Consider the following 24,447-nt stretch of genomic DNA (forward strand, 5'->3'; position numbering starts at 1 on the left):
TGCACTTTTGCAAGGAATCCTTTGTGTACAGCCTAACCCAGGTCCCCAGCACTCCGTCCTGCATTGCTCAACTCGCTGAGTTGACCACCGTCTTCGTGGGACCCTCTTTTGTAGTGTTGAGACGACCGCCGTGCTCAGTTTTCTTGAACCCATGTTCAAGTACTTCTGCGGGTGCTGCCTTCTTGTGCGTGGGCTCTCTGTGTTGCTGAGGGCCCCTCTTCCAAGTGGCGACCTCCTGGTCCTTCCTGGGCCCGGGCAGCGCCCTTTTCCTTGAACCGCAACCTTTGCAGTTAGCAAGGCTTGTTTGTGGTCTTTCTCCAAAGAAACAACTCTGCATCCTCCAGTACCCCGTGGGACATCTTCTGCACAAAGGAGAAGTTCCTGGCACCTTTCGTTATTGCAGAATCTTCAGCTTCTTCCATCCAGAGGCAGCCATTTTGCACCTTCATCCGGATTTAAGGGGGCTCCTGCCCCCACGGACAATTTTGTGACTCTTGGACTTGGTCCCCTTCCTTTACACGTCCTCAGGTCCAGGAATCCGTCTTCAGTGCTTTGCAGTCAGTTGTTGTCTTTGCAGAATCTCCTATCACAACATTAGTGTGTTTTTAGGGAAGTAGGGTAACTTTACTCCTACTTTTCAGGGTCTTGGGGTGGGGTATCTTGGACACCCTTAGTGTTTTCTTACACTCTCAGCAACCCCCTACACACTATAATAGGCCTGGGGTCCCTAAGTGGTTCGCATTCCACTTTCTTAGTATATGGTTTGTGTTGCCCCTAGGCCTATTGCATCCTATTGTATTCTACAGTGTTTGCACTAGTTTTCTAACTGTTTACTTACCTGATTTTGGTTTGTGTGTATATTTTGTGTATTTTACTTACCTCCTAAGGGAGTATATCCTCTGAGATATTTTTGGCACATTGTCACTAAAATAAAGTACCTTAAAAGCTCGAGCCCAGGAAGGCAGAACAAAGCATTTCCTTTGGGAGAGGAGTGTTACACCCTCTCCCTTTGGAAATAGGTGTTACAGGCATGGGAGGGGTAGCCTCTGTAGGACGCTGGCCTGGCTTATAGTGGGTCCCTGACGGGTACTTACACCTTGTGCCAGGTCCAGTTATCCCTTATTAGTAGATGAGAGGTGTTCTAGCAGCTTAGGCTGATAGAAGTAGCTATAGCAGAGCAGCTTAGGCTGAACTAGGAGACATGCAAAGCTTCTACTATACCACTTATATCATATAGCAGTATATCATAAGAATCACACTACTCAGAGTTACTAAAAATAAAGGTACTTTATTTTAGTGAAAATGTGCCAAAAATAACTCAGAGGATATACTCCCTTAGGAGGTAAGTAAAATACACAAAATATACACACAAACCAAAATCAGGTAAGTAAACAGTTAGAAAAGTAGTGCAAACACTGTAGAATACAATAGGATGGAATAGGCCTAGGGGCAACACAAACCATATACTAAGAAAGTGGAATGCGAACCACTGAGGGACCCCAGGCCTATTATAGTGTGTAGGGGTTCGCTGGGAGTGTAAGAAAACACTAAGGGTGTCCAAGATACCCCACACTAAAGTTGTGATAGGAAATTCTGCAAAGACAACAACTGACTACAAAGCACTGAAGACGGATTCCTGGACCTGAGGACCTGTAAAGGAAGGGGACCAAGTCCAAGAGTCACAAAAGTGTCTGTGGGGGCAGGAGCCCACTAAACCCCAGATGAAGGTGCAAAATGTCTGCTGCCTCCGGATGGAAGAAGCTGAAGATTCTGCAACAACGGAAGATGCCCGGAACTTCTCCTTTGCACAAAAGATGTCCCACGCGTGCTGGAGGATGCAGAGTTGTTTCCACGCAGAAAGACCGCAAACAAACCTTGCTAGCTGCAAAGGTCGCGGTTAAATAAAATGGGTGCTGCCCGGGCCCAGGAAGGACCAGGAGGTCGCCCCTTGGAGGAGGTGACAGAGGGGGCTGTCAGCAGCACAGAGAGCCCAAGCAGAAGCAGGCAGTACCCGCAGAAGCACTTCAACAGGCGTTCAAGAAATCTGAGCACGGCGGTCGTCTCAACAGTACAAAGGAGGGTCCCACGAAGTCGGTGGTCAACTCAGCGAGTTGAGCAATGCAGGACAGACTGATGGGGACCTGGGCTAGGCTGTGCACAAAGGATTCCTTGCAAAAGTGCACAGAAGCCCTAGTAGCTGCAGTTCACGCAGTACACAGGATTACTGTCTGGCGTGGGGAGGCAAGTACTTACCCTCACCAAATTTGGACAGAAGGACCACTGGACTGTCAGGGTCACTTGGATCCAGCTCCTGTGTTCCAGGGACCATGCTCGTCAAGAAGAGAGGGGACCCAGAGGACTGGTGAAGCAGAAGTTTGGTGCCTGCGTTAGCAGGGGGAAGATTCCGTCGACCCATGGGAGATTTCTTCTTGGCTTCCTGTGCAGGGTAAAGGCAGACCGCCTTCAGAGCATGCACCACCAGGAAACAGTTGAGAAAGCCGGCAGTATTAGGTGCTACAATGTTGCTTGTAGTCGTCTTGCTACTTTGTTGCAGTTTTGCAGGCGTCCTGGAGCATTCAGCGGTCGATCCTTGGCAGAAGTCAAAGAGAGAGATGCAGAGGAACTCTGGTGAGTTCTTGCATTCGTTATCTGAAGAGAAACCCACAGGAGAGACCCTCAATAGCCCTCAGAGGAGGACTGGCCACCTAACCAGGTAAGCACCTATCAGGAGGGCTCTCTGACGTCACCTGCTGGCACTGGCCACTCAGAGGCCTCCATTGTGCCCTCACACCTCTGCATCCAAGATAGCAGAGGTCTGGGACACACTAGAGGAGCTCTGGGCACCACCCCTGGGGTGGTGATGGACAGGGGAGTGGTCACTCCCCTTTCCTTTGTCCAGTTTCATGCCAGAGCAGGGGCTGGGGGATCCCTGAACCGGTGTAGACTGGCTTATGCAAGGAGGGCACCATCTGTGCCCTTCAAAGTATTTCCAGAGGCTAGGGGAGGCTACCCCTCCCCAGCCCTTAACACCTATTTCCAAAGGGAGAGGGTGTAATACCCTCTCTCAGAGGAAATTCTTTGTTCTGCCTTCCTGGGACTGGGCTGCCCAGACCCCAGAAGGGCAGAAGCGTGTCTGTGGTTTGGCAGCAGCAGTAGCTACAGTGAAAACCCCAGAGAGCTAGTTCGGCAGTACCTGGGGTCCATGCTGGAGCCCCGGGGATGCATGGGATTGGCACCCCATACCAGATTTGGCATGGGGGGACAATTCCATGATCTTACACATGTTACATGGCCATATTCGGAGTTACCATTGTGAAGCTACATATAGGTATTGACCTATATGTAGTGCACGCATGTAATGGTGTCCCCGCACTCACAAAGTCCTGTGAAATTGCCCTGAACAATGTGGGGGCACCTTGGCTAGTGCCAGGGTGCCCTCAGACTTAATAACTTTGCCCCTAACCTTCACTAAGTGAGGGTTAGACATATAGGTGACTTATAAGTTACTTAAGTGCAGTGTAAAATGGCTGTGAAATAACGTGGACATTATTTTACTCAGGCTGCAGTGGCAGTCCTGTGTAGGAATTGTCTGAGCTCCCTATGGGTGGCAAAAGAAATGCTGCAGCCATAGGGATCTCCTGGAACCCCAATACCTAGTACCTAGGTACCACATACTAGGAGATTATAAGGGTGTTCCATTGTGCCAATCAGAATTGGTAAAAATGGTCACTAGCATGCAGTGATAATTTTAAAGACAGAGAGAGCATAAGCACTGAGGTTCTGGTTAGCAGAGCCTCAGTGACACAGTTAGGCACTACACAGGGAACACATTCAGGCCACAAACTATGAGCACTGGGGCCCTGGCTAGCATGGTCCCAGTGAGACATATAAAACACACTGACAAATAAGGTTTTCACTATGAGCACTGGGGTCCTGGCTAGCAGGATCCCAGTGAGACAGTAAAAACACCCTCACATATATTCACAAACAGGCCAAAAGTAGGGGTAGCAAGGCTAGAAAGAGGCTACCTTCCTACACATCCTAACTCCACCCCTGGGGTGACGTTCGTTTTTGGCACTGCCACAATTTCTTGTAAATCTGGGGCCGCGTCAAAAGCAATGGGTGTTGTGATGGAACACCCATAGCAACACCCATTGCATGCCCCCCTCTGATGCAGAAAACTGCATCAGAGGGGCCCCATATTCACAAGGAGACGTAACACCACAAAAGGTGTCGTTATGCCTCCTTGTAAAAATGGAGCAGTGGTTAGCACTATCTAAGTGTCACGAAAAGTGACTCTCCGGTGTCACTAGGGGTTCTTACATGTGCCCCTAAGTGTACTAGGAGGGAATTGGAGCAGTTTGAAATGTGTTTGTTAGTGTGGTGAGCCTAGCAGCAGCTTATCAGCATAGCCACAAGAGTTTGTGAAAATGCCACATGACTATTTCACATTGATTTTCATGCAGTAGTCCTTTCTACTTGCATCAGAGTGTGTTTCTGTTTTTGGGACAGTTTGTTTCCCAGTGTTGAGTTTAGGGACCACTCTTTCTGTTGTTATTCTAGGGAAGTGGAGAGTTGAGAGACTGAGCATCTGAGATTTTTAGGTTGAGCCTGAGACAACAGATACACTCTCTCTTGTGAGACATTTTGTTTACGTTCAAGGGACGTAGAGCCCACCATTGCATACCATTGGTTAGCGTCATCATCACTCTTATTTGCTTGCTTTTCTTTGGTCAGCACCTGCTGGCTTCTCTTCCCCTTTGCACATTTGTCCCCTGGAGCATGACCCAGGTACTCTTTCCTTGCCCAGTGTGTGTCCTTCCATTGCTCACTTTCAGACTTCAGAGGTACATTTTTACTTCCTGTTCTTATTGCTTTCCCCATAACTCTTGTGTTGTGTTGCTTGCTGTCAGACAGTGATTTGATGGTTGTAGGGGGTGTGGGCTCTTCTAAAGCAACAGCCACAGTCCTTGTCATGGTTACACTCACTTTAATCAATTCCTTTTGTCCTTGCGTTATTCCTGAGGGTTACGGGGTGTATATGTGATGTTGTTGCATCTGTTTGTGTGTATGGCATTGTGGTTCTTCCTTGTGTGTCGAGAGGTGAGTCGTTTCCCTTCTGTGTACTGTTTCCGTTGTGCTTTTAATGGCGTTGGTACCACCCCGGAAAAGGTGGCGGATTGATGTGTCATAATAGTGTGGGCGGTACATTGTCTTCTGCCTGGCTGTTGGTGGTTACCGCTGCGGTGTTTGTTGCTACCGCTGTGGCAGTCGGAGTGTTAAAGTAGCTGTATGTGTTAGCAGTTTCCGCTATGGTCATAATTAAATTTTTCTTACCGCCACCTTTTGGCGGTGTTACCGCCTCTTTATCACGACCGCCAGGGTTGTAATGAGGGCCTTAGTGTAGGTAGAGCACCTAAAAGCACAAACTGCTACTTATGGGTGTCCAGTTGTGCAAGACCAGGTGAAAGTAGCAATTTCAGTCAGACTGTGATGGACAACAGGGCAGATACATGTTAGTCCCGTAGAAAAACGTACTTTCTCAGTGTCTGTGCAAAGAGTCCAGTTCATTGTAGAGAAAGCCTCGAGCAGCAGGTAGAGTGCTGCATATGGTTGTTGTTGTCGCGTGAAGAGCAGGCTGGGCGTTGCGGATGACAATTGTTGCTGTATTGTAAAGATCTTGTTGGGCTTAATGGAGAGTAATTGCTGGAACTTAGCATTGGTGGTCTCTGTGGGCTGTTGATGCTATAATGCGAAGTGCAGATCTTGCGTTGCTGGTTATTGCTGCAGCACAAAGATTCAGGTTCATAGGAGTTTCGCTTTGACAGTCTGCACAGGCAGCAAGATCTTGGCGCAGACGGGCCCATTTGCGGTCGCAAAGAACCCAAAACTTGAAGATTTCTCCTTTTCTTCCTGGCAGAGCTTAACTGAGGCCACTCCAAGGCTCAAGGGCCTCGGAGGTACCATTTTGAAGATCAGAAACTCTTTCCAGCAGAGCTCAGACTGGTCCAGTTGCAGGTCGAGGCAAGCCCAGTGCACCAGGTCAGTTGCACACTTTCAGTGAGGGCTCTGGAGCTTGTTATGTCCCTGTAGCTCAGAACAGTAGGTCAATCAACTGATCATTGGCTTCACTTCAAGGTGCCTGGAAAGAAAGGAGCAGGCCCGGTCTTCCTTCTCGGACTGCAGGGCAGATCTCAGGCAGCAAGGTAGTCCTCTGACAGCAGGACAGTCCTCCTGTAGTATTCACAATTCTAAGAGTGTAATAAGGAGTGAGCCAGAGGATCCTACTTTTATTCCTGGTGCTTTGAGGTGAAAGATGCTTCTGGAGTTTCCCCCTCAAAGAAGTGTTTGAAATTTCCTGCCTCACTCCCAGGCTCCACTTACTATAAATTCACAAAAGGCTAGTGTGAAGTTCTTGTGTGGACAATGAGTCTTTGAAGTGCAAGTAGGGCTCTGCTCAGCTCCCCCATCATGCTTGGGTTGGTCCATCCTGCCAACTCCTAGTCCCTCGATTGTGTGGCCTTCTGTGAGGAATACACAAGGGCCAGCTGCCATCTCCTTCTATCATGTGACGAAGGAAAAAAGCTGCAGGCACCAAATTGTTAGGACAGAAAAATCACTTTCTAAGTGTGTCATTTTCAGAATTGCAACTTAAAATCCAACTTTTCCATGAAAGAGGATTTTAAATTACAATTTCTTGGATACCAAAGATAAAATTTCTATCATGCAAAAGTACCACTTATTAAATATAATTAGGTAACCATGTGTTATCCTACGGGAGAAGAAGGCTCACAACAGTGAAAAACAAACTGTACGTTTTTCACTACCAGGACATGTAAAATTTAAACATACAGGTCCAACTTTTGAAATACAATGAACCTGCCGTATGGGCTGTTTAGGCCATACCCTAGGGGTGATGTAATAAAAAATTAGTTTTAGGCTTCGAAAAGGAGTTATTTTGCCAAGTCAAATTGACAGACCTTTAAAACATCTCTCAGTCCTGCAATGGTAGGCCTGAGTGATATTTTAAAGGGCTACTTTAATGAGTGGCATAACAAGTTCTGCAGGTCCACTAGTACAATTTAATTTACAGGGTCTGGGTACATATAGTACCACTTTACTTGGGACTTATAAGTAAATAAGATGCGCTAATTTGGTGCAAGCCCATTTTACCTTGTTTTAGGGAGTGAGCACAAGCAGTTTGGCACTGGTTAACCATAGTAAATTGGACAGAGGCCTAAGGCCAAGAAAAACAAATTCAGCAAAATAGGAGGGATGAAGGCAAAAAGTTTGCCTTCCATCACTTTCCTTGTTCCCCCTGATCCCCTGTGTTGCTGCCTATCCTGCCCTCCATGTCCATTGATGCTTGCTGCATTGTTGTTGTTTGGCCTGTTATTGTGGCTGTTTGCCCCGTCCCTCTCAATCCCATCTTGGGTTTCATTGCTTTCCCCGTCCCCTGCCCTCCTCATGCATTGTGATGCTTGCCTTGTGGTTGCTGCTTGCCCCATCGCTGTTGCTTGCCCATCGTTATTGCTTGCCGCATCATTGTTGCTTGCCCCATCATTGTTGCTTGCCCTGTTGTTTGACCTCCCCCACTGCTCCCCCCATGTTGTGTTGCGTGCCCTGTCCCCCCATGTTGTACTGCTTGCCCAATCCCCCCATGTTGTACTGCTTGCCCAGTCCTCACACCCTATCTTCTACGTTGTTGTTGCGTGCCCCATGCTTGGTTTGTTGTTGACGTTTGCCTTGTTCCTCCTGCTCTGTTCCCAGGTTGTGTTTCTTGCCCCGTCCCCCACCGCCTCCTGCATTGCATAGTCTGCCCCATTCCCTGCTTGATACCTTCCCATCCCCACCCTTGCTGTTAATGTTTGCCCCGCCCACCTGCATAGTGTTACTTGCCCCATACCTCTACCTCCCCTTGTTGTGTCCCTTGCGATTTCCTCCTTCTGTTGTCCTTATGTTGTGCTGCTTGCTCCGCCCCCTCCCACCACAAAAAAGCATGCTGTGTAGATCTCGGATAGAAAGACTTGTTAGCTTTGCCAATGCTTGTTGAAGATTAAGGCTAAACCTGCTACTTCACTTAAGCAGTTCATTTCTTTTGTTAGGTGACTCAAAACACCAAGATGTTGTCCGCGTATAGGGCAAGTTTGTGGTTATTCCTGATAATGTTTTTCCTGTTAAGTTAGTGTTGCACCTCACTCTGTCTACCTTCAGCTCTATATACAGAATGAAAAAGGGGATAGGAAGTGGTCGCCTGTTTTATGCCCTGAGTATGTTTAGTGGTGGTGACATGGCTCCATCTATTCTCAGTACTGTTTGTGGATTGTTGTAGCTGTTAAAGACTCATCTAACCAAGGCTGGGCCAAATTCAAACAAGTTTCTCTCATGGGCTAGTATGTTTGTGAATATATTGCCATCCACATTCAGGAGATTGGCATGTATGAAGAACATTGTGTGCGGTATTTCCCCAGCTTGGGTAGCACTGTAATTAATGCCCTCTGCATTGGGGGAGGCATTGCCTCAGTCTCTGCAAAGGAATTTCAAGGGTGAGTTCAAATTGAGTTTAGTAAAAATCTAGAATGTCAATTAAAGTTCCCTACAAGCCCATGAATGGTTGAGATTTGAGGAGCCTGGGTTTTAAGGCCTATTATTTAGTGACACATCTGAGCTTCCTATTAGAATGGTCTAGTGCAGGATCAGAGCATCAGTCGTGCTTTATTGACTGTCATTTAGCAGCCGCCTTCCTCCAGGAACGCCTATGGCACAAAATCCTAAGTGTAGGGCCACCATCTCGACACATTCTCGCATAACTAGGACAACACTGCTAATTTGGGGTGCAATAGAAGAACAGTTAGGGCTCACAAAACATCCAGCCCTCTTTATGCCCCTATTCTGGAGTCTGAACTTCAGCCTGGGTCTGGACAGAGAAACAGGCAGGGAAGAGAGGAGAGATGCAATAAAATAGGTGATATGATCCATTGTGCTGAAATAAAATCTTTTGAGCAAGTAAAGAGGGACTGCCTTGTGATAGAACAGTTGCTATCAGTACACTCGGATTAGACACTGGGATGTGGCCCAGAGTAATTGCCAGTGGTTGAGATTAATTCAAGGATTCAGCCCATCACTCTTTTGTGCAGCAGCCTAAGTACACCAGGTATACCCAGATGTGAGTTCCAAGCTCACTGTGCCACTGGAACCAAGCTGCACCTAACTGAAGAGCCCCAACTGTGGCAAGCTGGTCTTTGGTTGCTTGTATTCTGATTCAGGGAGGACCTGGTTTGGCAGTTTGGCAGTACTGTCCCTGTGGGAGCAGGACCAAGACCGATTTGTATGTGGCTGGGTCTAATCTGAGATGGCATGGTGGACAAATAATGGGATGTGGCCCAGACTAAATACCAGTGCCTATGATTAATTCAAGGTTCCACCTGTCACATTTTCAGTCTAAAATGTACCGGAAGCACAAAGACGCTGGTCTAACAGGCGCTGGCAGATTTTGTGCATGGGAGAGGTCTCCTCACCCAACAGTTGGATGGCGACCAACTACCTCAAGTTAAACAGGGATAAAACAGAGGTCATGATGATTGAAAATAACCCTTCACTATGGGACCAATTCCTCTGGCCCTCGTCTTTGGGGCAGCATGCACCCCCCCAAGCCAGAAGTGAAGAGCCTCAGGGGGTCACACTGGATAAAGATTTGACTATGGCCTCCCAGGCAAAGAAAGGTGCTCGGACATGTGTCTTCCTATGGAAAGTGGCTATGGAAACCAGAAGGATAGTTTATCTAGGCAGTACTTCTTATGCCACCAAAAAGCTGCAAATCATCCAGAACATAGCAGCCAAAGTACTGCTGGGTCTTCCCAAAATGCTGTCAGCACACTTGGCCCTTTCCAAACTTTATTGGCTCCCCGTAACCAGAAGGTAAAATACACGCCTGGCTCAAATATCCTGCAGCATCTCATTATCCCTTATAGGCCCCCCAGAGAGTTGAGATATAGTGACCTCTTCTTGCTTTCCATTCCTAGAATTAGCAGAGCAAGAGGTGGAGGTCTCTTGTTTGCCTATTTGGGGACATATTTTCAAGCCCCGTGAGGCAGGGCAGCGCAGGTGACCTTGCTGTGCTGCTCTGCGCCAAACGTAAAGGGCAGCAATGCACCATATTTACAAGATGCAGTGCATTTTTGTCCTTTCCCCCTGTGCTGGTGCACAGATTGCTGCCTAGCTCAAAGCAGGCACCCTTTTTCACAAAACAATACAGAGAGGCATTTTCCTCTTTCTATGTGTGCTGTAGAATGAGGCAGGCCTCGAAAAATCATAAAAATGTTAATGTACTTAACCCATAAACAGGTCTCAAATTGTGTGATCCTAGGCAAATAGTTTATAGAGTTGCCTTTTTCTTTATTCGCACATATGATTTCACCTTCAAATATGTGAGCTCAGCATTTCTGCAGTACAGAAAAACCTCTTTTGTTTGATTAAGTAGACTAAAGTTTGCTGCATGTATCACAAGAATCTAGCCCACATATAGGGGACTCGTGACCGATGATTTGCTTTTAGTTTGCTAATAGCATTTCCATCAGGGCAGGAGTGTTTCTTAGTTTAAAAAAATATATTACTAAACCATGATGTGGTAGCATACTGTCATCTACACATCGTAAATTACCAAGAAATGTCCAATAACCTTCCCACTAACTTGCAGATTTACTAATAAAACTATATACTGTATTAGCAGTCTATGAAAATTGGGTTTTAGAAAACACATCAACACGTAAAGTATTCTGTTTTTTTTTTTCCTTCTATAAAATATTTTTTTCATCACACAGAAATACAAAAGATGGTCTTTCACAACTACTGATATATATATATATATATATATATATATATATATATATATATATATATATATATATATATATATATATATTGAAATGGTTGTATAGTTGACTTAGTCATATAAATGTTGTGTGTTAAGAAAAATCTGACACCCTGTAGCCTTTTATTTCACAATCTACACAGCAGGTCAGACAGTTCACCTTACAAAATCCTGGAACTCAGAAGTCAGAAAGAAAATAAATTGCAAGACAAACTGACTTTTGGCCTCTGTCTGTGAACACAGCGCAAATGTGACATGCAAAAACAAGATTTAAAACCTTCTTTTATTTTTTTATTTGCCCCTCCATTTTCTGACTGAGCAGAACACCTGTTCTTTGTCAACTCGCCAGAAGGGGCAAGTAAGTCCTAAAAATAGCTCGACCTAATCAAATATGACTCACCATAGTGAGTGGTCGAGTAGATTTTTCGAGCCCTGTGCAGTACCTATGAAAGGAGGAAACAATGAGGATTATAAAATTAATAATTAAAGATATTTCTTCTTGTTGCGCCTACTGTGTACTGGGGAGTACAATTTTGACACATTCCAAGATTTACAGATTCTTGTAAATCTGGGAATGCGTCAAAACCCATGAGTCCTCAATCAATTCGTATTTGTATAGCGCTGCACTGTCACTCCTAAGGGTATCTGGGCACTGAACACCCATGGCAACACTCATAGTACGCCTCCCTTACACAGTGTAAAGCAGTGCAGCAACTTGCGCTGTGTTGCCTTACACCTTATCTACTAGGCCACAAAAACATGCAAAGTGGCTTTCTGTGGCCTTGTAGATATGGGTCTGCACTATGCACAGCTGGTGCTTCACAGAAAGTGATGCACCGGCGGCAGACAGGGCTTGTAAATAAGCACTTGGGTTTAACATGGGATTGTATTAGTTTATATTTCATGATGATATTTTATTGTTTGTATTGCTTTGATGGTCTGTTGATCGAATAAAGCTTGTGTTGAACAAGCCACTTGGTGTCCAAATTTTGGAACTCCCTTCCCATTCATCTTAGGACAAATGGAAACTTATTAAGCTGTAGGAAGCAGCCAAAAACTTATTGTAGGAAAGTGCCCCTTTTAGGATGACTACCCCCCCACTTTTTGCCTGATCTCTGATGCTAAGTTGACTGAGTGTGTGCTGGGATCCTGCTAACCAGGGACCAGCACCTGTGTTCTTTCCCTAAACTGTCCCATTGCTTCCACAATTGGCACACCCCTGGCACACAGCTACGTCCCTTGTCAAAGGTACCAGTGGCACTAAGGGCCATGTGGCCAGGTAGGGTCTCTAAGGGCTGCAGCATGTTTTGTGCCACCCTAAGGGACCCGACAAAAAACACTTGCACATTCTGAGAAGTTAGCAGAGTCTTGAGCAAAGGGTCATGACTATAGCACTCCACATGTCCCATGACTCCTGATCAGAAGAAGGATGTCACTAGTTGCACTTCTTCACAGAGCTCAGATCAAGATGATCCAGGCCCTAGCAAGCGCAAACAAAGGACAGGTCACGCTCATGTAGTGCAGCAACCGAAGGTCCTTACTTATGAACCCTGTAATATTAATCACCCAAGATCTATTGTGTGACTCCAGCTTCCAGAAGTGGCGGATTATGTACAAGTTTACATCCAATAGGTGTTTGAAAAGGATGTCAGGGCTCGGCCGTGATCGGAATGCCCAAGACTGGACATTTCAAGCAAGGTCACAGAAACCTAAGAAATAGATCCCATCTTAGTAACCTATCTGAAAAAATACTCTAAGGACCCAAACAAAAGGGATTGATTGAGTTTGGCGCGGTTGCAAGGATTAGGTTATCACATTAAGGAGTCAGAAACCCCCATCGACTCCAGCGTGTTGGTCAGATGGGCTCAAAGAGCCATTTGCCAGGTGAGAAATGCAAACTGTAGCGGTCCATCCTCCTCAAACTCGACCCGAAGCTCACAGAGCTTGTGTCATCTGAGTCAGGCCCCATAGCACAAGGACTGTTGTTTGGAACCCCTTCCTTAAGGAGTTGTTGAAGTTTGTGGCAACTTACAGTAACTTGGATAAAGGGCAGGTACCTCTTAAGAAGGTCTTCTGTCATCAGGGAGCTTCAGGGGGTATTTCAAGGGGGCGAGCATTTGGCCGTGGCTACCACCAACGCCCACAACAAGGATTCTATCAAAAAGGATGAGGAGGAAATCAAGATTCCTTTTACAATCCTACCTTCTACCCCTCCAGTTCCGGAGCCAAAAGGAACCATTTCCGGAAGGTACGATACAGAAGGTCGCAAGGCTCTTTCCAAGAGACTGATTCCACAGGTGAGAATAATTCTGCTTTTTAGTGGTGTTACCTGGGGGCAGGACCAGGCTATTTGTGCACAACTGGCAGAGTGTAAGACAAGACCCTTGGGTTCCGGAGGCCTTGCAGAGTTACAAGTCAGCGTTTTACAACCCCCCTGGTGCAAACCGTTGCCTCTCCCACAATGTATTTTTCCCAACAAGATCAAGATTTCATCTCCTCAGAGATTCTAGCTCTGCTGCAGAAGGGCGCTACAGGGGTGTCACGCACCCACTCAAAAGGGTTTTTCAGGTGAATATTCTTAGTAGAAAAAAAGGGAGGTGGGTCTTGCTTGGTACTAAATCAGTTCAATGGTTGGAGCATTTACCACCATTTTCAAGTTGGAAACATCAATAAAGAATTGAGGTTGTTGTTGATCAAGCAAGTTGTATCCATGAGGTGGCCTCTCCAAAGGATTCTCAGTTACTGAGAGCAGATTCCTCCTTCAGAGGAGGCTAGGATGGCAATGTCTTGGTGTTAGACCTGGAATGGCAGGGCAATATTTGGGTTGACCCCGGAGATAATATTGAGTCTGGTGCCAGTCAATGTCGTTGAGGCGTCCATTGTGGTCAAATATGTCAAATATCCACGGGGGTCATTGGCCCAGAGCAGTACAGGATCTCCACATGAATTGCTTAGAACTCCTAGCCGGTTTGTTGCTATTTGGAGACTCTACCCAGAGGAGACCAATAGTAGTATACTTCTTCATATGGACAACATCTCAGCTTTGCAATATGTAAACAAGCTGGGACGAAATCCCTTTGTCTTGCAGGGATAGCTCTTTCGTCTCCAACATCGGTATCTGTGGTGGCGGAGTATCTCCCAGGCCAGAGCAATACTATTGTTGATTGGCAGTATCGTCATCTTCGGGACTTCATCGATTGGAGACTTCGCCCAAGAGTTTTCCATGTGCTTCACTATCTTTGGAACCCTTGCTTGGTGGACCTTTTTGCATCACGCCTCAACCGACAGCCCTGAAATTTTTTCAGTTGGCGTCCCGATATGCAATCCCATGCCACCTATGTGGTTCTTCAGGTTTGGTCTCCCTTTCTGGGTTGCGCCTTTTCCCCTTTCATTATCATTCACAGGATTTTGGCACAGTTGAGACAACATGGAGCAGATCTGAACTTAATTACTCCGCTTTGAATGCAAGCATGGTTTCTGGTAATTCTGGAAATGATATGTGTCTATCCGATTTTGATTCCCTCCCATTTGAACGTCCTTCTGGATCCAGTGTGCCTTCCACATCCATTCATCCTATCAGGACACCTCTCACTGGTGGCTTGGAGAGTTTCTGGAAAAGATGGAGTCTCCCTGGCCTTTCACAAGAAGCTAATGCTTTTATCTGTGAAGCGTGGTCCACAGGCACACACAAATGCTATCCGTCCGCATGGAGATGCTTGTGCAATTGGTGATGCGAATGGGGTGCAGATCCCATTGTAGCGGATTGTTGTTTGGTCATACATTTTTTGTCCTCACTGGCTTCTGTGGGAATGGCATACCAATCAGTAAACAATTTTAGGGTCATTTACTGATTGATGGCAAGCCCATTGGGGAGCACCCCATAGTGTGTAAATTGTTGAGAGGTATTGGAATGGCAAAGCCCCCTCAGCCCAAATATTCTGTTTTATGGGATGTTAACATGGTCCTGCACTTTTTGGATTCCTGGCCAGAGTGTAGGTATCTCTCTAGAAAACACCTTTCAGCCAAATTAGCTATATGTTTGATTTCTTGTAACAGTGTATCTGACTTGCCTTTAGGTCTGGCATGGAGAGTTTTTTTCTCCTGAAGGTGTTACTTTTTCCATTTCATTTCATGACAGACCAAATGTAATTCCAGATCAGTATCTTATCCATGTTTTCTGGATAATTATGAACTTTGTGTGGTGCCATGTTTGTGTCGCAGAATTTCTTATGGATATGAGAGGTCAATTGTTGATTGCTTTGCAAAAGCCTTTTCACCCGGTTGCATCTGCTACCCTTGTCAGATGAATGTGCTTGTATTTGAGTGAAGCCGGCATTGATACCTCTGTGTTTGCTTCCCACTCCACTACAGGGGCTGTGGTTTTCAACTCTTTTGCTCTGGGTTCTCATTTGGACATTTGGATGGCATTCTAAAGGCGGCTGATTGGTTGTCAGCATCTATATTTAAATCATTTTATTATAAGCCTATTGTGGCTGTAGCTTCTGTGGTGGCGGCTTAGCTTTAAACAAGCATAATTGGACCCTCCGATCCTGACATAGAATAAAATATTTTTTAACATTAGCGACAATAATTTTCAATTCTAATAAGGGCATGGAGGTGAGGATTATCCCACCCATTTACTTGCATACACTTCTGTACATATATATGTATATGATTGTTTGTTTCATATGTATTTGTTTTTCCTCCCAGATGCAGTTGTGTATTTGTTCTGATATGTTCGTTTGTGGACCGGTGTTTACTGCTTTGGTGTTTTACTTCCTTACTAGGAAATGAGGACAAGTAAATCATCTTTCATCAGTGTTCCAGAAGTTTGGGAATATGCATTGCTGTTTCTCGAGTTCATCATGAGATGATCGCCTGCCTGCTATTTCAGTCGGTGCTCTTCAGGTTCCTGGGAACAGAGGTAGTTGCTAGTTGGTTTACGATCTTGTCGTTATAGGGTCTCGGACTGTTTAACTGTTTTATTGGACTTGCGCAAAAAAAGAGAAAGCTGTATGGCTGTGAGAAGATTATGGGGGTCATTCTGACCCCCGCGGGCGGCGGTCGCCGCCCGCCTGGAGGGAGCCGCCATATGGCCGCTCCGCAGTCGAAAGACCGCGGAGGCCATTCTGGCTTTCCTGCTGGGCTGGCGGGCGACCGCCAGAAGGCCGCCCGCCAGCCCAGCGGGAAACCCCTCCCCACGAGGAAGCCGGCTCCGAATGGAGCCGGCGGAGTGGGTATGTGCGACGGGTGCAGTGTCTGAAATACAAAGTGGGGCCCTCTTACGGGGGCCCCACAACACCCCATACCGCCATCCTATTCCTGGCGGGCGACCCGCCAGGAACAGGATGGCGGTATGGGGTGTCAGAATCCCCATGGCGGCGCAGCAAAATGCGCGCCTTTGGAGGATTCTGCAGGACAGCGGAAAACCGGCGGGAGACCGCCGGTTTTCCTGTTCTGACCGCGGCTGAACCGCCGCGGTCAGAATGTCCTGAGGAGCACCGCCAGCCTGTTGGCGGTGCTCCCGCATCCCCGGCCCCGGTGGTCCTTGACCGCCGGGGTCGGAATGACCCCCTATATTTGGCTATGGGTGGACATGTGACTATGGTGTGGTCATGGGAGATGTAGTGTTAAATAAAGTTTTTACTTGATTGGCCGCTAAAAAATAAAGAGTAAAGAAAGGGAAGCATAATCCTCACCTCTGAGTCCTTAAAAGAATTGAAAATTCTTGTTGCAAATGCTAGAATTTGTTTATTGGTCCAGAAGTGTTTCTAGTGATACCATTATCAGGCCATATAGTATTCATAAGCAGTGTAGACCAAAGTAGATGCTGCAATCTTTTCACTTCCATCACAAAAGTCCATGCGTCCCCCCAACTTGGGTAATGGCCTCATCACTGTAAGTCACAGCAGTGGTGAGATCATACAGTGCCTTTAATAAAAACTGAGACTTTCCAACACTCGAAAGACACAATGTACACCAAGGGCCTGATTTATATTTCAGCAGAAAGGTTACTCCATCACAAATGTGACAGATATCCCGTCTATTTTGTGGCAATTGTAATAAGGCACACAGGATATCTCTGATGGTTTCAGGCAATAGCCTGTCCGACAAACTCTAAATCAGGTCCCAAGTCTGCAACAAGTGTAGTAGAACGAACAAGAACCAGCATTTTAGGAAGGGATCCTAGAAGCAGAGATAGATCCTGAGTGACTGAAAAAGCGACCTGAGGGGCATATTTATACTCTCTTTGAGACGAATTTGTGTCATTTTTTTTACGCGAATTTGGTGCAAACTTAACTCGATATTTATATTTTGATGCTAGACACGCCTAGCATCAAAATATTGCAGATGCAAGGTAGGTGTTCCCATCTAAAAAATGGTGCTGTCCCCATAGCCCCATATTTATCCCCCTGTGCTAAAATGACGCACGAGTGGGAGGAGGGGCTAAATAATGGTGCAGAGCTTGCTTTGCACCATTATTTAACGCCTGGGTCAGACCTCCTCTGTTTGTACCTCATATGCACCTACCTATGCACCTCTGTTTGTACCTCCCAGACGAGCTTCTGAAATGAAGCTTATAATCCCCATGCTGACAACTGTGGCCTCTTGACTACCTGGCCATTATCTGACTTCTGCTGAACTCTGCAGAGTGAGTGCACAGTCATAGGGAAGTAGGAGAGCTGAAGGACAGGAAATGAGTTAAACTTGAATATAAGAAATATGGAACGGTAGAAATGCTGAGTTACCTGTGGATAAATGGTACCTCCTCCCGCTCTGCCAGATGCACATCCAGTCACAAAGTAGCATCCTGGACCCCAAACATACAACCTTAATTCAGATACCATGTAAAGGTAGCAAAAGGGGAAAAAAGATTAATTTGCACACATCTGTTGTGTGGATATGTGATGTAAATTATTGGTTGTGATGGATTCTCTATAAGGACTAAGGGGCATATTTATACTCCGTTTGCGCTGAAATTGCGTCGTTTTTTTTAACGCAATTTCGATGCAAAACTAACTCCATATTTATACTTTGGCGTTAGACGCGTCTAGCGCCAAAGTCCATGGAGTTAGCGTCATTTTTTAGCGTGGACACCTACTTTGCGTTAATTATATGCAAGGTAGGCGTTCCTGTCTAAAAAATCGACTCCGAGGCATGTGCGTCAGATTTATACTCCCGGGCAAAAATCACGCCCGGGAGTGGGCGGGTCAAAAAAAATGACGTACGGCCGCTTTTGCGCCGTTTTTTAGCGCCTGCAAAAGGCAGGCGTTAAGGGACCTGTGGGCTCTGAAGGAGCCCAGAGGTGCCCTCCCATGCCACCAGGGACACCCCCTGTCACCCATGCCCACCCCAGGAGGACACCCAAGGCTGGAGGGACCCATCCCAGGGACATTAAGGTAAGTTCAGGTAAGTGTTTTTTTTTGTGGCATAGGGGGGCCTGATTTGTGCCCCCCTACATGCCACTATGCCCAATGACCATGCCCAGGGGACAGAAGTCCCCTGGGCATGGCCATTGGGCAAGGGGGCATGACTCCTGTCTTTGCTAAGACAGGAGTCATTTCTATGGGGGTTGGGAGTGAAAAAAAATGGCGCAAATCGGGTTGAGGCGAAAAAATTGCCTCAACCTGACTTGCCCCATTTCTTGACGCCCAAGCCCCATATCCCCCTACGCCGGTGCTGCCTGGTGTACGTCGTTTTTTTTAACGCACACCAGACGGCGCCGGCGGCTAACGCCGGCTAACGTCATTCAATAAATATGGCGCCCGCATGGCGCTTCAGAATGGCGTTAGCCGGCGCTAATTTTTTTGACGCAAAACTGCGTTGGCGCAGTTTTGCGTCAAAAAGTATAAATATGGGCCTAAATGACTGATATTGTTGAATATTAAATGATATGAATCAATGTTTGTTCGCCTTATCTTTGCATATAATGTGAAGGTCGGGAATTACAATAAATCCCTCATTCTTTTTCACAAAAAAAGCCCTGGAAGGACCTGCATCTTATAGAACATTATTTACTTTTGGAAGAACTAGCTGCACTAGTTTGAGGGAGATGGACACATTTTATGGCGCTAGGAAACCCACCTCAATTTACAATAATGCTTTAATCTTCCAGATTAGAAGAAAGAGTTGCCTTTGTTATAAACGTCCTTAAGAGTTACTGGAATAACAGCAGTATGTCTGATCCCTCTCGTTTTCCACAATCTGTTCTTGTTTAAATTAAATGTTGTCCATGTGCATCTCCCTTAAGCTGTAGCTGTAGCACGGAGGTGCCTTGTGACCGCTCTTTCTTTAGTAACTTACTCTGTGATCACTGGTAAAGTTTCAAAGATGGTAAAGAAGAGATGTTATTTACAACCAGTTAAATATTGTGTAGTTATAGTCAATATTCAATTAGGTTTCCATTTAGTAATGTTAAATCTCTTTACATCCAACAGAAAACAAGCCTTGGATGCATGAAATTATCATGAATAACAAAGATAAAACGGCAAATCTGCAAAAAACGGTCACCAGTGAGCTCCGGTATTCATGAAAACATCGATGCAGTCAGCGACAGAGGAACCTGCACATAAACTGACAGATCCTGGATGAAGCAGTCAAGCGTAGTTCAGTGGATGTAAGAGTCTGAGCTGTGCACCTCCGGGCCGCAAGACTAAGAAATGACCTCTAGAAAATTAAGGCAACAACAATAACAAACCACCTCCTGTATAAACAGGTGAACAATACTATCTTTGAACCTGGGATTCGTATGATGTGGTTGCAGCAGTGCTTTGAGTTCTAAAATAATAACAGACCATCATTCCATGCTCTCGGTGTATTGTAAACTTGTTCTGACCAAACCACAGCAACCCGAGAAAAGCACATCTGAGTGGAGCCAGACAGCTGAAGGGTTAAGAAAAGGGGAGTTCTGCTATCAACGCTACAACGGACTGTCCCAATTTGCAGCGGCCAGAAGGGAGATGAATCTTTACCCGCAAGCGTGCATAGCCATAATCCAATCTGAAGGCACAATCACCAGCAAAGAAACTTTATACATATTCTGAATGTTGCAATTATTTAATGACTATTGCATGTTATTGTTAAATCAGAAATCAAATGTGCAAAAAAGCACACACGTACAGTACATGTTAGAATAACACAAGTGCTTTATCAGCCATGTTGGCCCATCAGGAAACACAGTCATGTGATGTAGATAAATATATACTCCACCCACAGACACTAATCAAGAAAGAAAAATCATACACATTTAGTGAGGGCTTTAGTTTCTCATCTCTAATAAAGCTCCATCAACAAACACACACAGGAGAAAAACCATTCAAGTGCAGTGAATGTGAGAAGAGCTTTAGACAGTTATCAAACCTACAGAGGCATCAGCGAACACACACTGGGGAAAAACCATTTAGGTGCAGTGAATGTGAGAAAAGTTTTAGTCAGTTATCAAACCTACAATGTCATCAACGAACACACACAGGGGAAAAACCATTTAGGTGCAGTGAATGCACAAGTAGTTTTTGTCAGTCCTCAGCATTAAAGAAACATCAGCGAACACACACAGGGGAAAAACCATATGATTGTAATGAATGTGGAAGTAGTTTTAGTGAATCTTCAACATTAAGGAAACACCAACGAACACACACAGGGGAAAAACCATTCAAGTGCAGTGAATGTGTGAAGAGCTTTAGTCACGTATCAAATCTTCAAAAACATCAGCGAACGCACACAGAGGAAAAACCATACCATTGCAATGAATGTGGAAGTAGTTTTAGTGATTCCTCAACTCTTAGGAATCATCAGCGAACACACACAGGGGAAAAACCATTCAAGTGCAGTGAATGTGCAAAGTGCTTTTGTAAATTATCAAACCTCAAAACACATCTGCGAACACACACTGGGGAAAAACCATACCATTGCAATGAATGTGGAAGTAGTTTTAGTAGTTCCTCATATATTAGGATTCATCAACGAACACACACAGGGGAAAAACCATATGATTGCAATGAATGTGGAAGTAGTTTTAGTCATTCCTCAACATTAAGGATTCATCAGCGAGCACACACGGGAAAAAACATTCAAGTGCAGTGAATGTGTGAAGAGCTTTAGTCAATAATCAAACCTACAAAGACATCAGCAAATATAAGCAGGGGAAAACCATTCAAGTGCAGAGAATGTGCAAAGTGCTTTAGTTGGTTATCACTGCTACAATGCATCAGTGAACACACATGGGGAAAAACAAGTCAAGTGTAGTGAGCTTTAGTCGATTAGCAGATCTACACCCACTGGAGAAACACCTTACCATTACAATGAATGTGGAAGTAGTTTTAGTGAATCTTCAGATGCTCGGGGAGGGGGTACACAGCCCTTCCTCCCTTTAAAGTAGAAAACAGCCCAGTGGTTCAGGTCCCGCAGAGGTACGCATCCCCTTTCATAAATAAAGTCAATTATCAGACCTACAAAGACATCAGCAAACACACAATGGGGAATGAATGTGGGAGTAGTTTAAATGAATTGTCAGAGGCTCGGGAGGGGGTACACTGTCCAAGTCCCTATAATATAGAAAAAGGTCTGGGTATTAGGGTCCCGCAGAGGTGCGCACCCCCTTCCCAAAATAAATGAGTACCGCCCTGGAGATGGGCTGCCCAGGGCCTGTAAAGGCTGGGGGAGTGGAACTGCATGGAACATCAAAAATAAAAAGAACAAAAAAGAATAAATGAGAGGCAGGAGCTTGGTGGTGCTTCTGGAAAGCACAAGGGGGCCTCCAAGCATTTTTTGTAATGTTGTGGGGGGAGTTGTGTTGAGTGCAGCAGCCTTCCAGGAACATTTAAAAAAAAACATTAAATCCTCCAGGTCTTTGAATCCATGAACCCAGGACAACTTACCATATTTTTCATGAACACTTCTAGCTGGAGCTCTATGGTCTTCAGCTGGATTTCAAGGCCCTCGTCTGTTTTTTTTCTGATTGCCTTTTGTGATCTGAAAAAATGTTAAAAGAAAGACTCAGAGACATATAGGTTTTATTTTTAAATATATATTTGTTTCTGGGTCTTTCTTTTAACATTTTGCAGACCAGAAACTGCTTTGATATTAAAAACGGTGTTAAACAAAAGAGTCACAGACATGATACTTTTTAAAATTAAAACTTTATTAAACATTTTTCTAATAATCACTATTATAAAAGATTGCATTCTGTGAATTAAATATACTTTTGATAGAAAATAGTGATTTTGGAGAAAGATGATTTATATATCACGATATATTTGCCTTATGTATATTGATATGCCTGCTCCTTGATGAAGCCAATAAGCCCAAAATCATTAGTCTGCTGGAGTGTGGACAGGACCTGCAAGACCAGTCGAAACCTGAGCGTGCCAGAAGGCAGTGTGTGGTGTGGGGTTGGCTGCTCATAAGGGGTTGGATGCAGAGCCTGTCCACAGGCCAGGCCTGAGGCCAGCCTCTTGATATGCACGATCGAAGGTCATTTGTGGCGTGGGGTTGCATGTGTGTGAGGGGTTGGATGTAGGGCCTGGTCGTCAAATCTTTAACGTAATGACCGTGCGCAGCAGGTGTTTGCTGTCCTTTGGGAGTTTGAGGCTGGGCCTGGTAGCAGGCAAGACCCTGCGGCCTACCCCACGCCATGCACAGAGAGTTTCAGCTTTCACCTCACAATCTACCAAACATCAGGTATGGGTATTTGAATGTTGTTGTTTAATGTTGTTGTGTGTTACAAAAAATGATATCCTACAGCCTTTCCTTTCACACTGCATGTAGACCAGCGAGATTGCCTCATAGTTCACTTTAAAAATTCCAATAGTTTTGCTGTCAGAGTAAGAAAAGTAAACACCATTCACCATGTTAACTGAATAACCAGGAGGTTGTCAGAAGATATATCCTAACATTTGACCTCTGTCTTTAAAGCACATCAAATGTGACAAGATAAATACAAAATGTAAAGGCACCATTATTTATCACTCTTCTACGGCCCACCAGTGGTTTGTGACCCACGGTTTGGGAAATGCTGTTCTATAATATTGATGTATTGAATGAACAGAATATACATTAATTGTAAAATAAATGTTAATTGAGTCATTCACTCATGTTTTGTCAACTCTTCTGTGATTTTCTTATTTATAGACAGAGAGTACTTGAACTGTATGTCTACGGTCCTCTTCATCAGAGAGGTGGGAGGGTCCCGAAGTAACACTGTTGGTCCATCAAATCTTAAAGTGGATTCAGAGAGACAGCCGGAGGATTTCGGACTCAGACCTGTTTAACAACACTTACTTGTCCTCACTAATCAAAATAAGTGACTGGATCTGGTAACCTCCTCCCTTGTCCAGATGGACTGCCAGCTGGGTGAGTTCAGCATACATTGGAAAATCAAGATTTCATGATGTAAAGAATAAAGGGAAGAGAATCATGTAAGCATTTAAAAGAAGAGGGGGCAACTCTATGTCCTGTGTGACTCCCCATAATCAAGTACTGCAAACAGGAGTGCAAACATGCATACGCTAACACTGCCCTTTTTTAAAGAGGCTAGCTGCACCTTAAATCTCTGTATCTCTTTCTGTCAAACCCACCCTATTCGACCCCCTTTCCAGCAGCACCTGTATGAGACCGTTAGGTGAAAACATGTCACTCACTGTCACTCACTCTCTCAATCAATCAATAGATCAGAGATTTGTAGAGCGCGGCTAATCACCCAAAGGGTCTCAAGGTGCTGTTTGCAGATGTGCTGCTTCTGTCAAAGAGCCAGGTCTTGAGGTCCTTCCTGAACTGCTTCAGTGATGCGGTCTGCCTGAGCTTGAGATGTAGTGTGTTCCATGTCCGCGCTGCTGGGTCAAACACAACCTATTGTACAACCTCTCGAGCGGCACCTGTAGGAGATTGCTGGGTGAGCATGAGGCATTCTATAAAAACACAACCTCCCTTGCACACTCCCCTGCAGCACCTGTAGGAGACAAATGCAGAGTGGCTTACCCTAGAGATCTGCCTGGGCTTGTTTGTTTCCACGTGTGGGTAAAGCTTCACTGGTTTCTGTCCAGAAGTTCTTAGTGTTCACAGGGAACAGGCAGACTTTTTCTGGAAGGACGTGGCCATGGAGTGTTCATGACCGACAGTGACTAGGCACCCACTAAGTAATTTATTAATAATCTACAGATAACTAGTAGACTGGCTGGTGGCAGATATTTCAAGGTGGAAGAGTAATCTTCTCTAGACTGCTGCAGTTAGAGGTGAATCTGGGAAACCTATGAAAACCTCAAACAACTTAGTTTGTACTGGTTCTTTTAGTAGGTCATTACCAGGCTGTCTTTTAAAGGGAACAGCAATCATTTTTCCAATATGAAAGATATTTTTGCAGAAATATTTGGGTTGCTTATCTGAGAAATGAAGGCTTACTTCAGGAGATAATAGGTTTGGAGCTCAAGAGGAATGACTCAGCTGACAAGATGAATCCATGTCACTGGGTAACACGTTTTCCAGATCTGGGTTTTGATTTAACTTTTCAGTGTACCCTGAGATTTGTAGTCTTGGTTCATTTTAATTGAGCGTATTGGACCAACACGCCCACTAACAATGAT

The 24,447-nt window shown here is 45.2% G+C and overlaps 1 protein-coding gene and 1 pseudogene across 3 annotated transcripts in view; one reads left to right on the forward strand and one right to left on the reverse strand.

Moving 5' to 3' along the window:
- LOC138287343 (oocyte zinc finger protein XlCOF6-like) overlaps positions 1-22,946 on the forward strand; it is a 50,288-nt gene extending 27,342 nt beyond the window's left edge. For 2 of the 3 annotated variants that reach the window (XM_069227701.1, XM_069227702.1), the window contains 2 exons: positions 15,658-15,794; positions 19,309-22,946. In XM_069227701.1, the coding sequence (XP_069083802.1) occupies positions 20,027-20,953 (927 nt within the window). In that variant the 5' untranslated portion in view covers positions 15,658-15,794; positions 19,309-20,026 and the 3' untranslated portion in view covers positions 20,954-22,946. The remainder of the gene's footprint in view (positions 1-15,657; positions 15,795-19,308) is intronic. The other variant, XM_069227703.1, reaches the window with a different exon arrangement.
- Positions 1-24,447, reverse strand: part of LOC138287346 (zinc finger protein 91-like) — a 361,147-nt pseudogene that overhangs the window by 125,785 nt on the left and 210,915 nt on the right.

Source organism: Pleurodeles waltl, chromosome 4_1 (genome assembly GCF_031143425.1).
Source record: "Pleurodeles waltl isolate 20211129_DDA chromosome 4_1, aPleWal1.hap1.20221129, whole genome shotgun sequence".
NCBI classification, from domain to species: Eukaryota; Metazoa; Chordata; class Amphibia; order Caudata; family Salamandridae; genus Pleurodeles; species Pleurodeles waltl.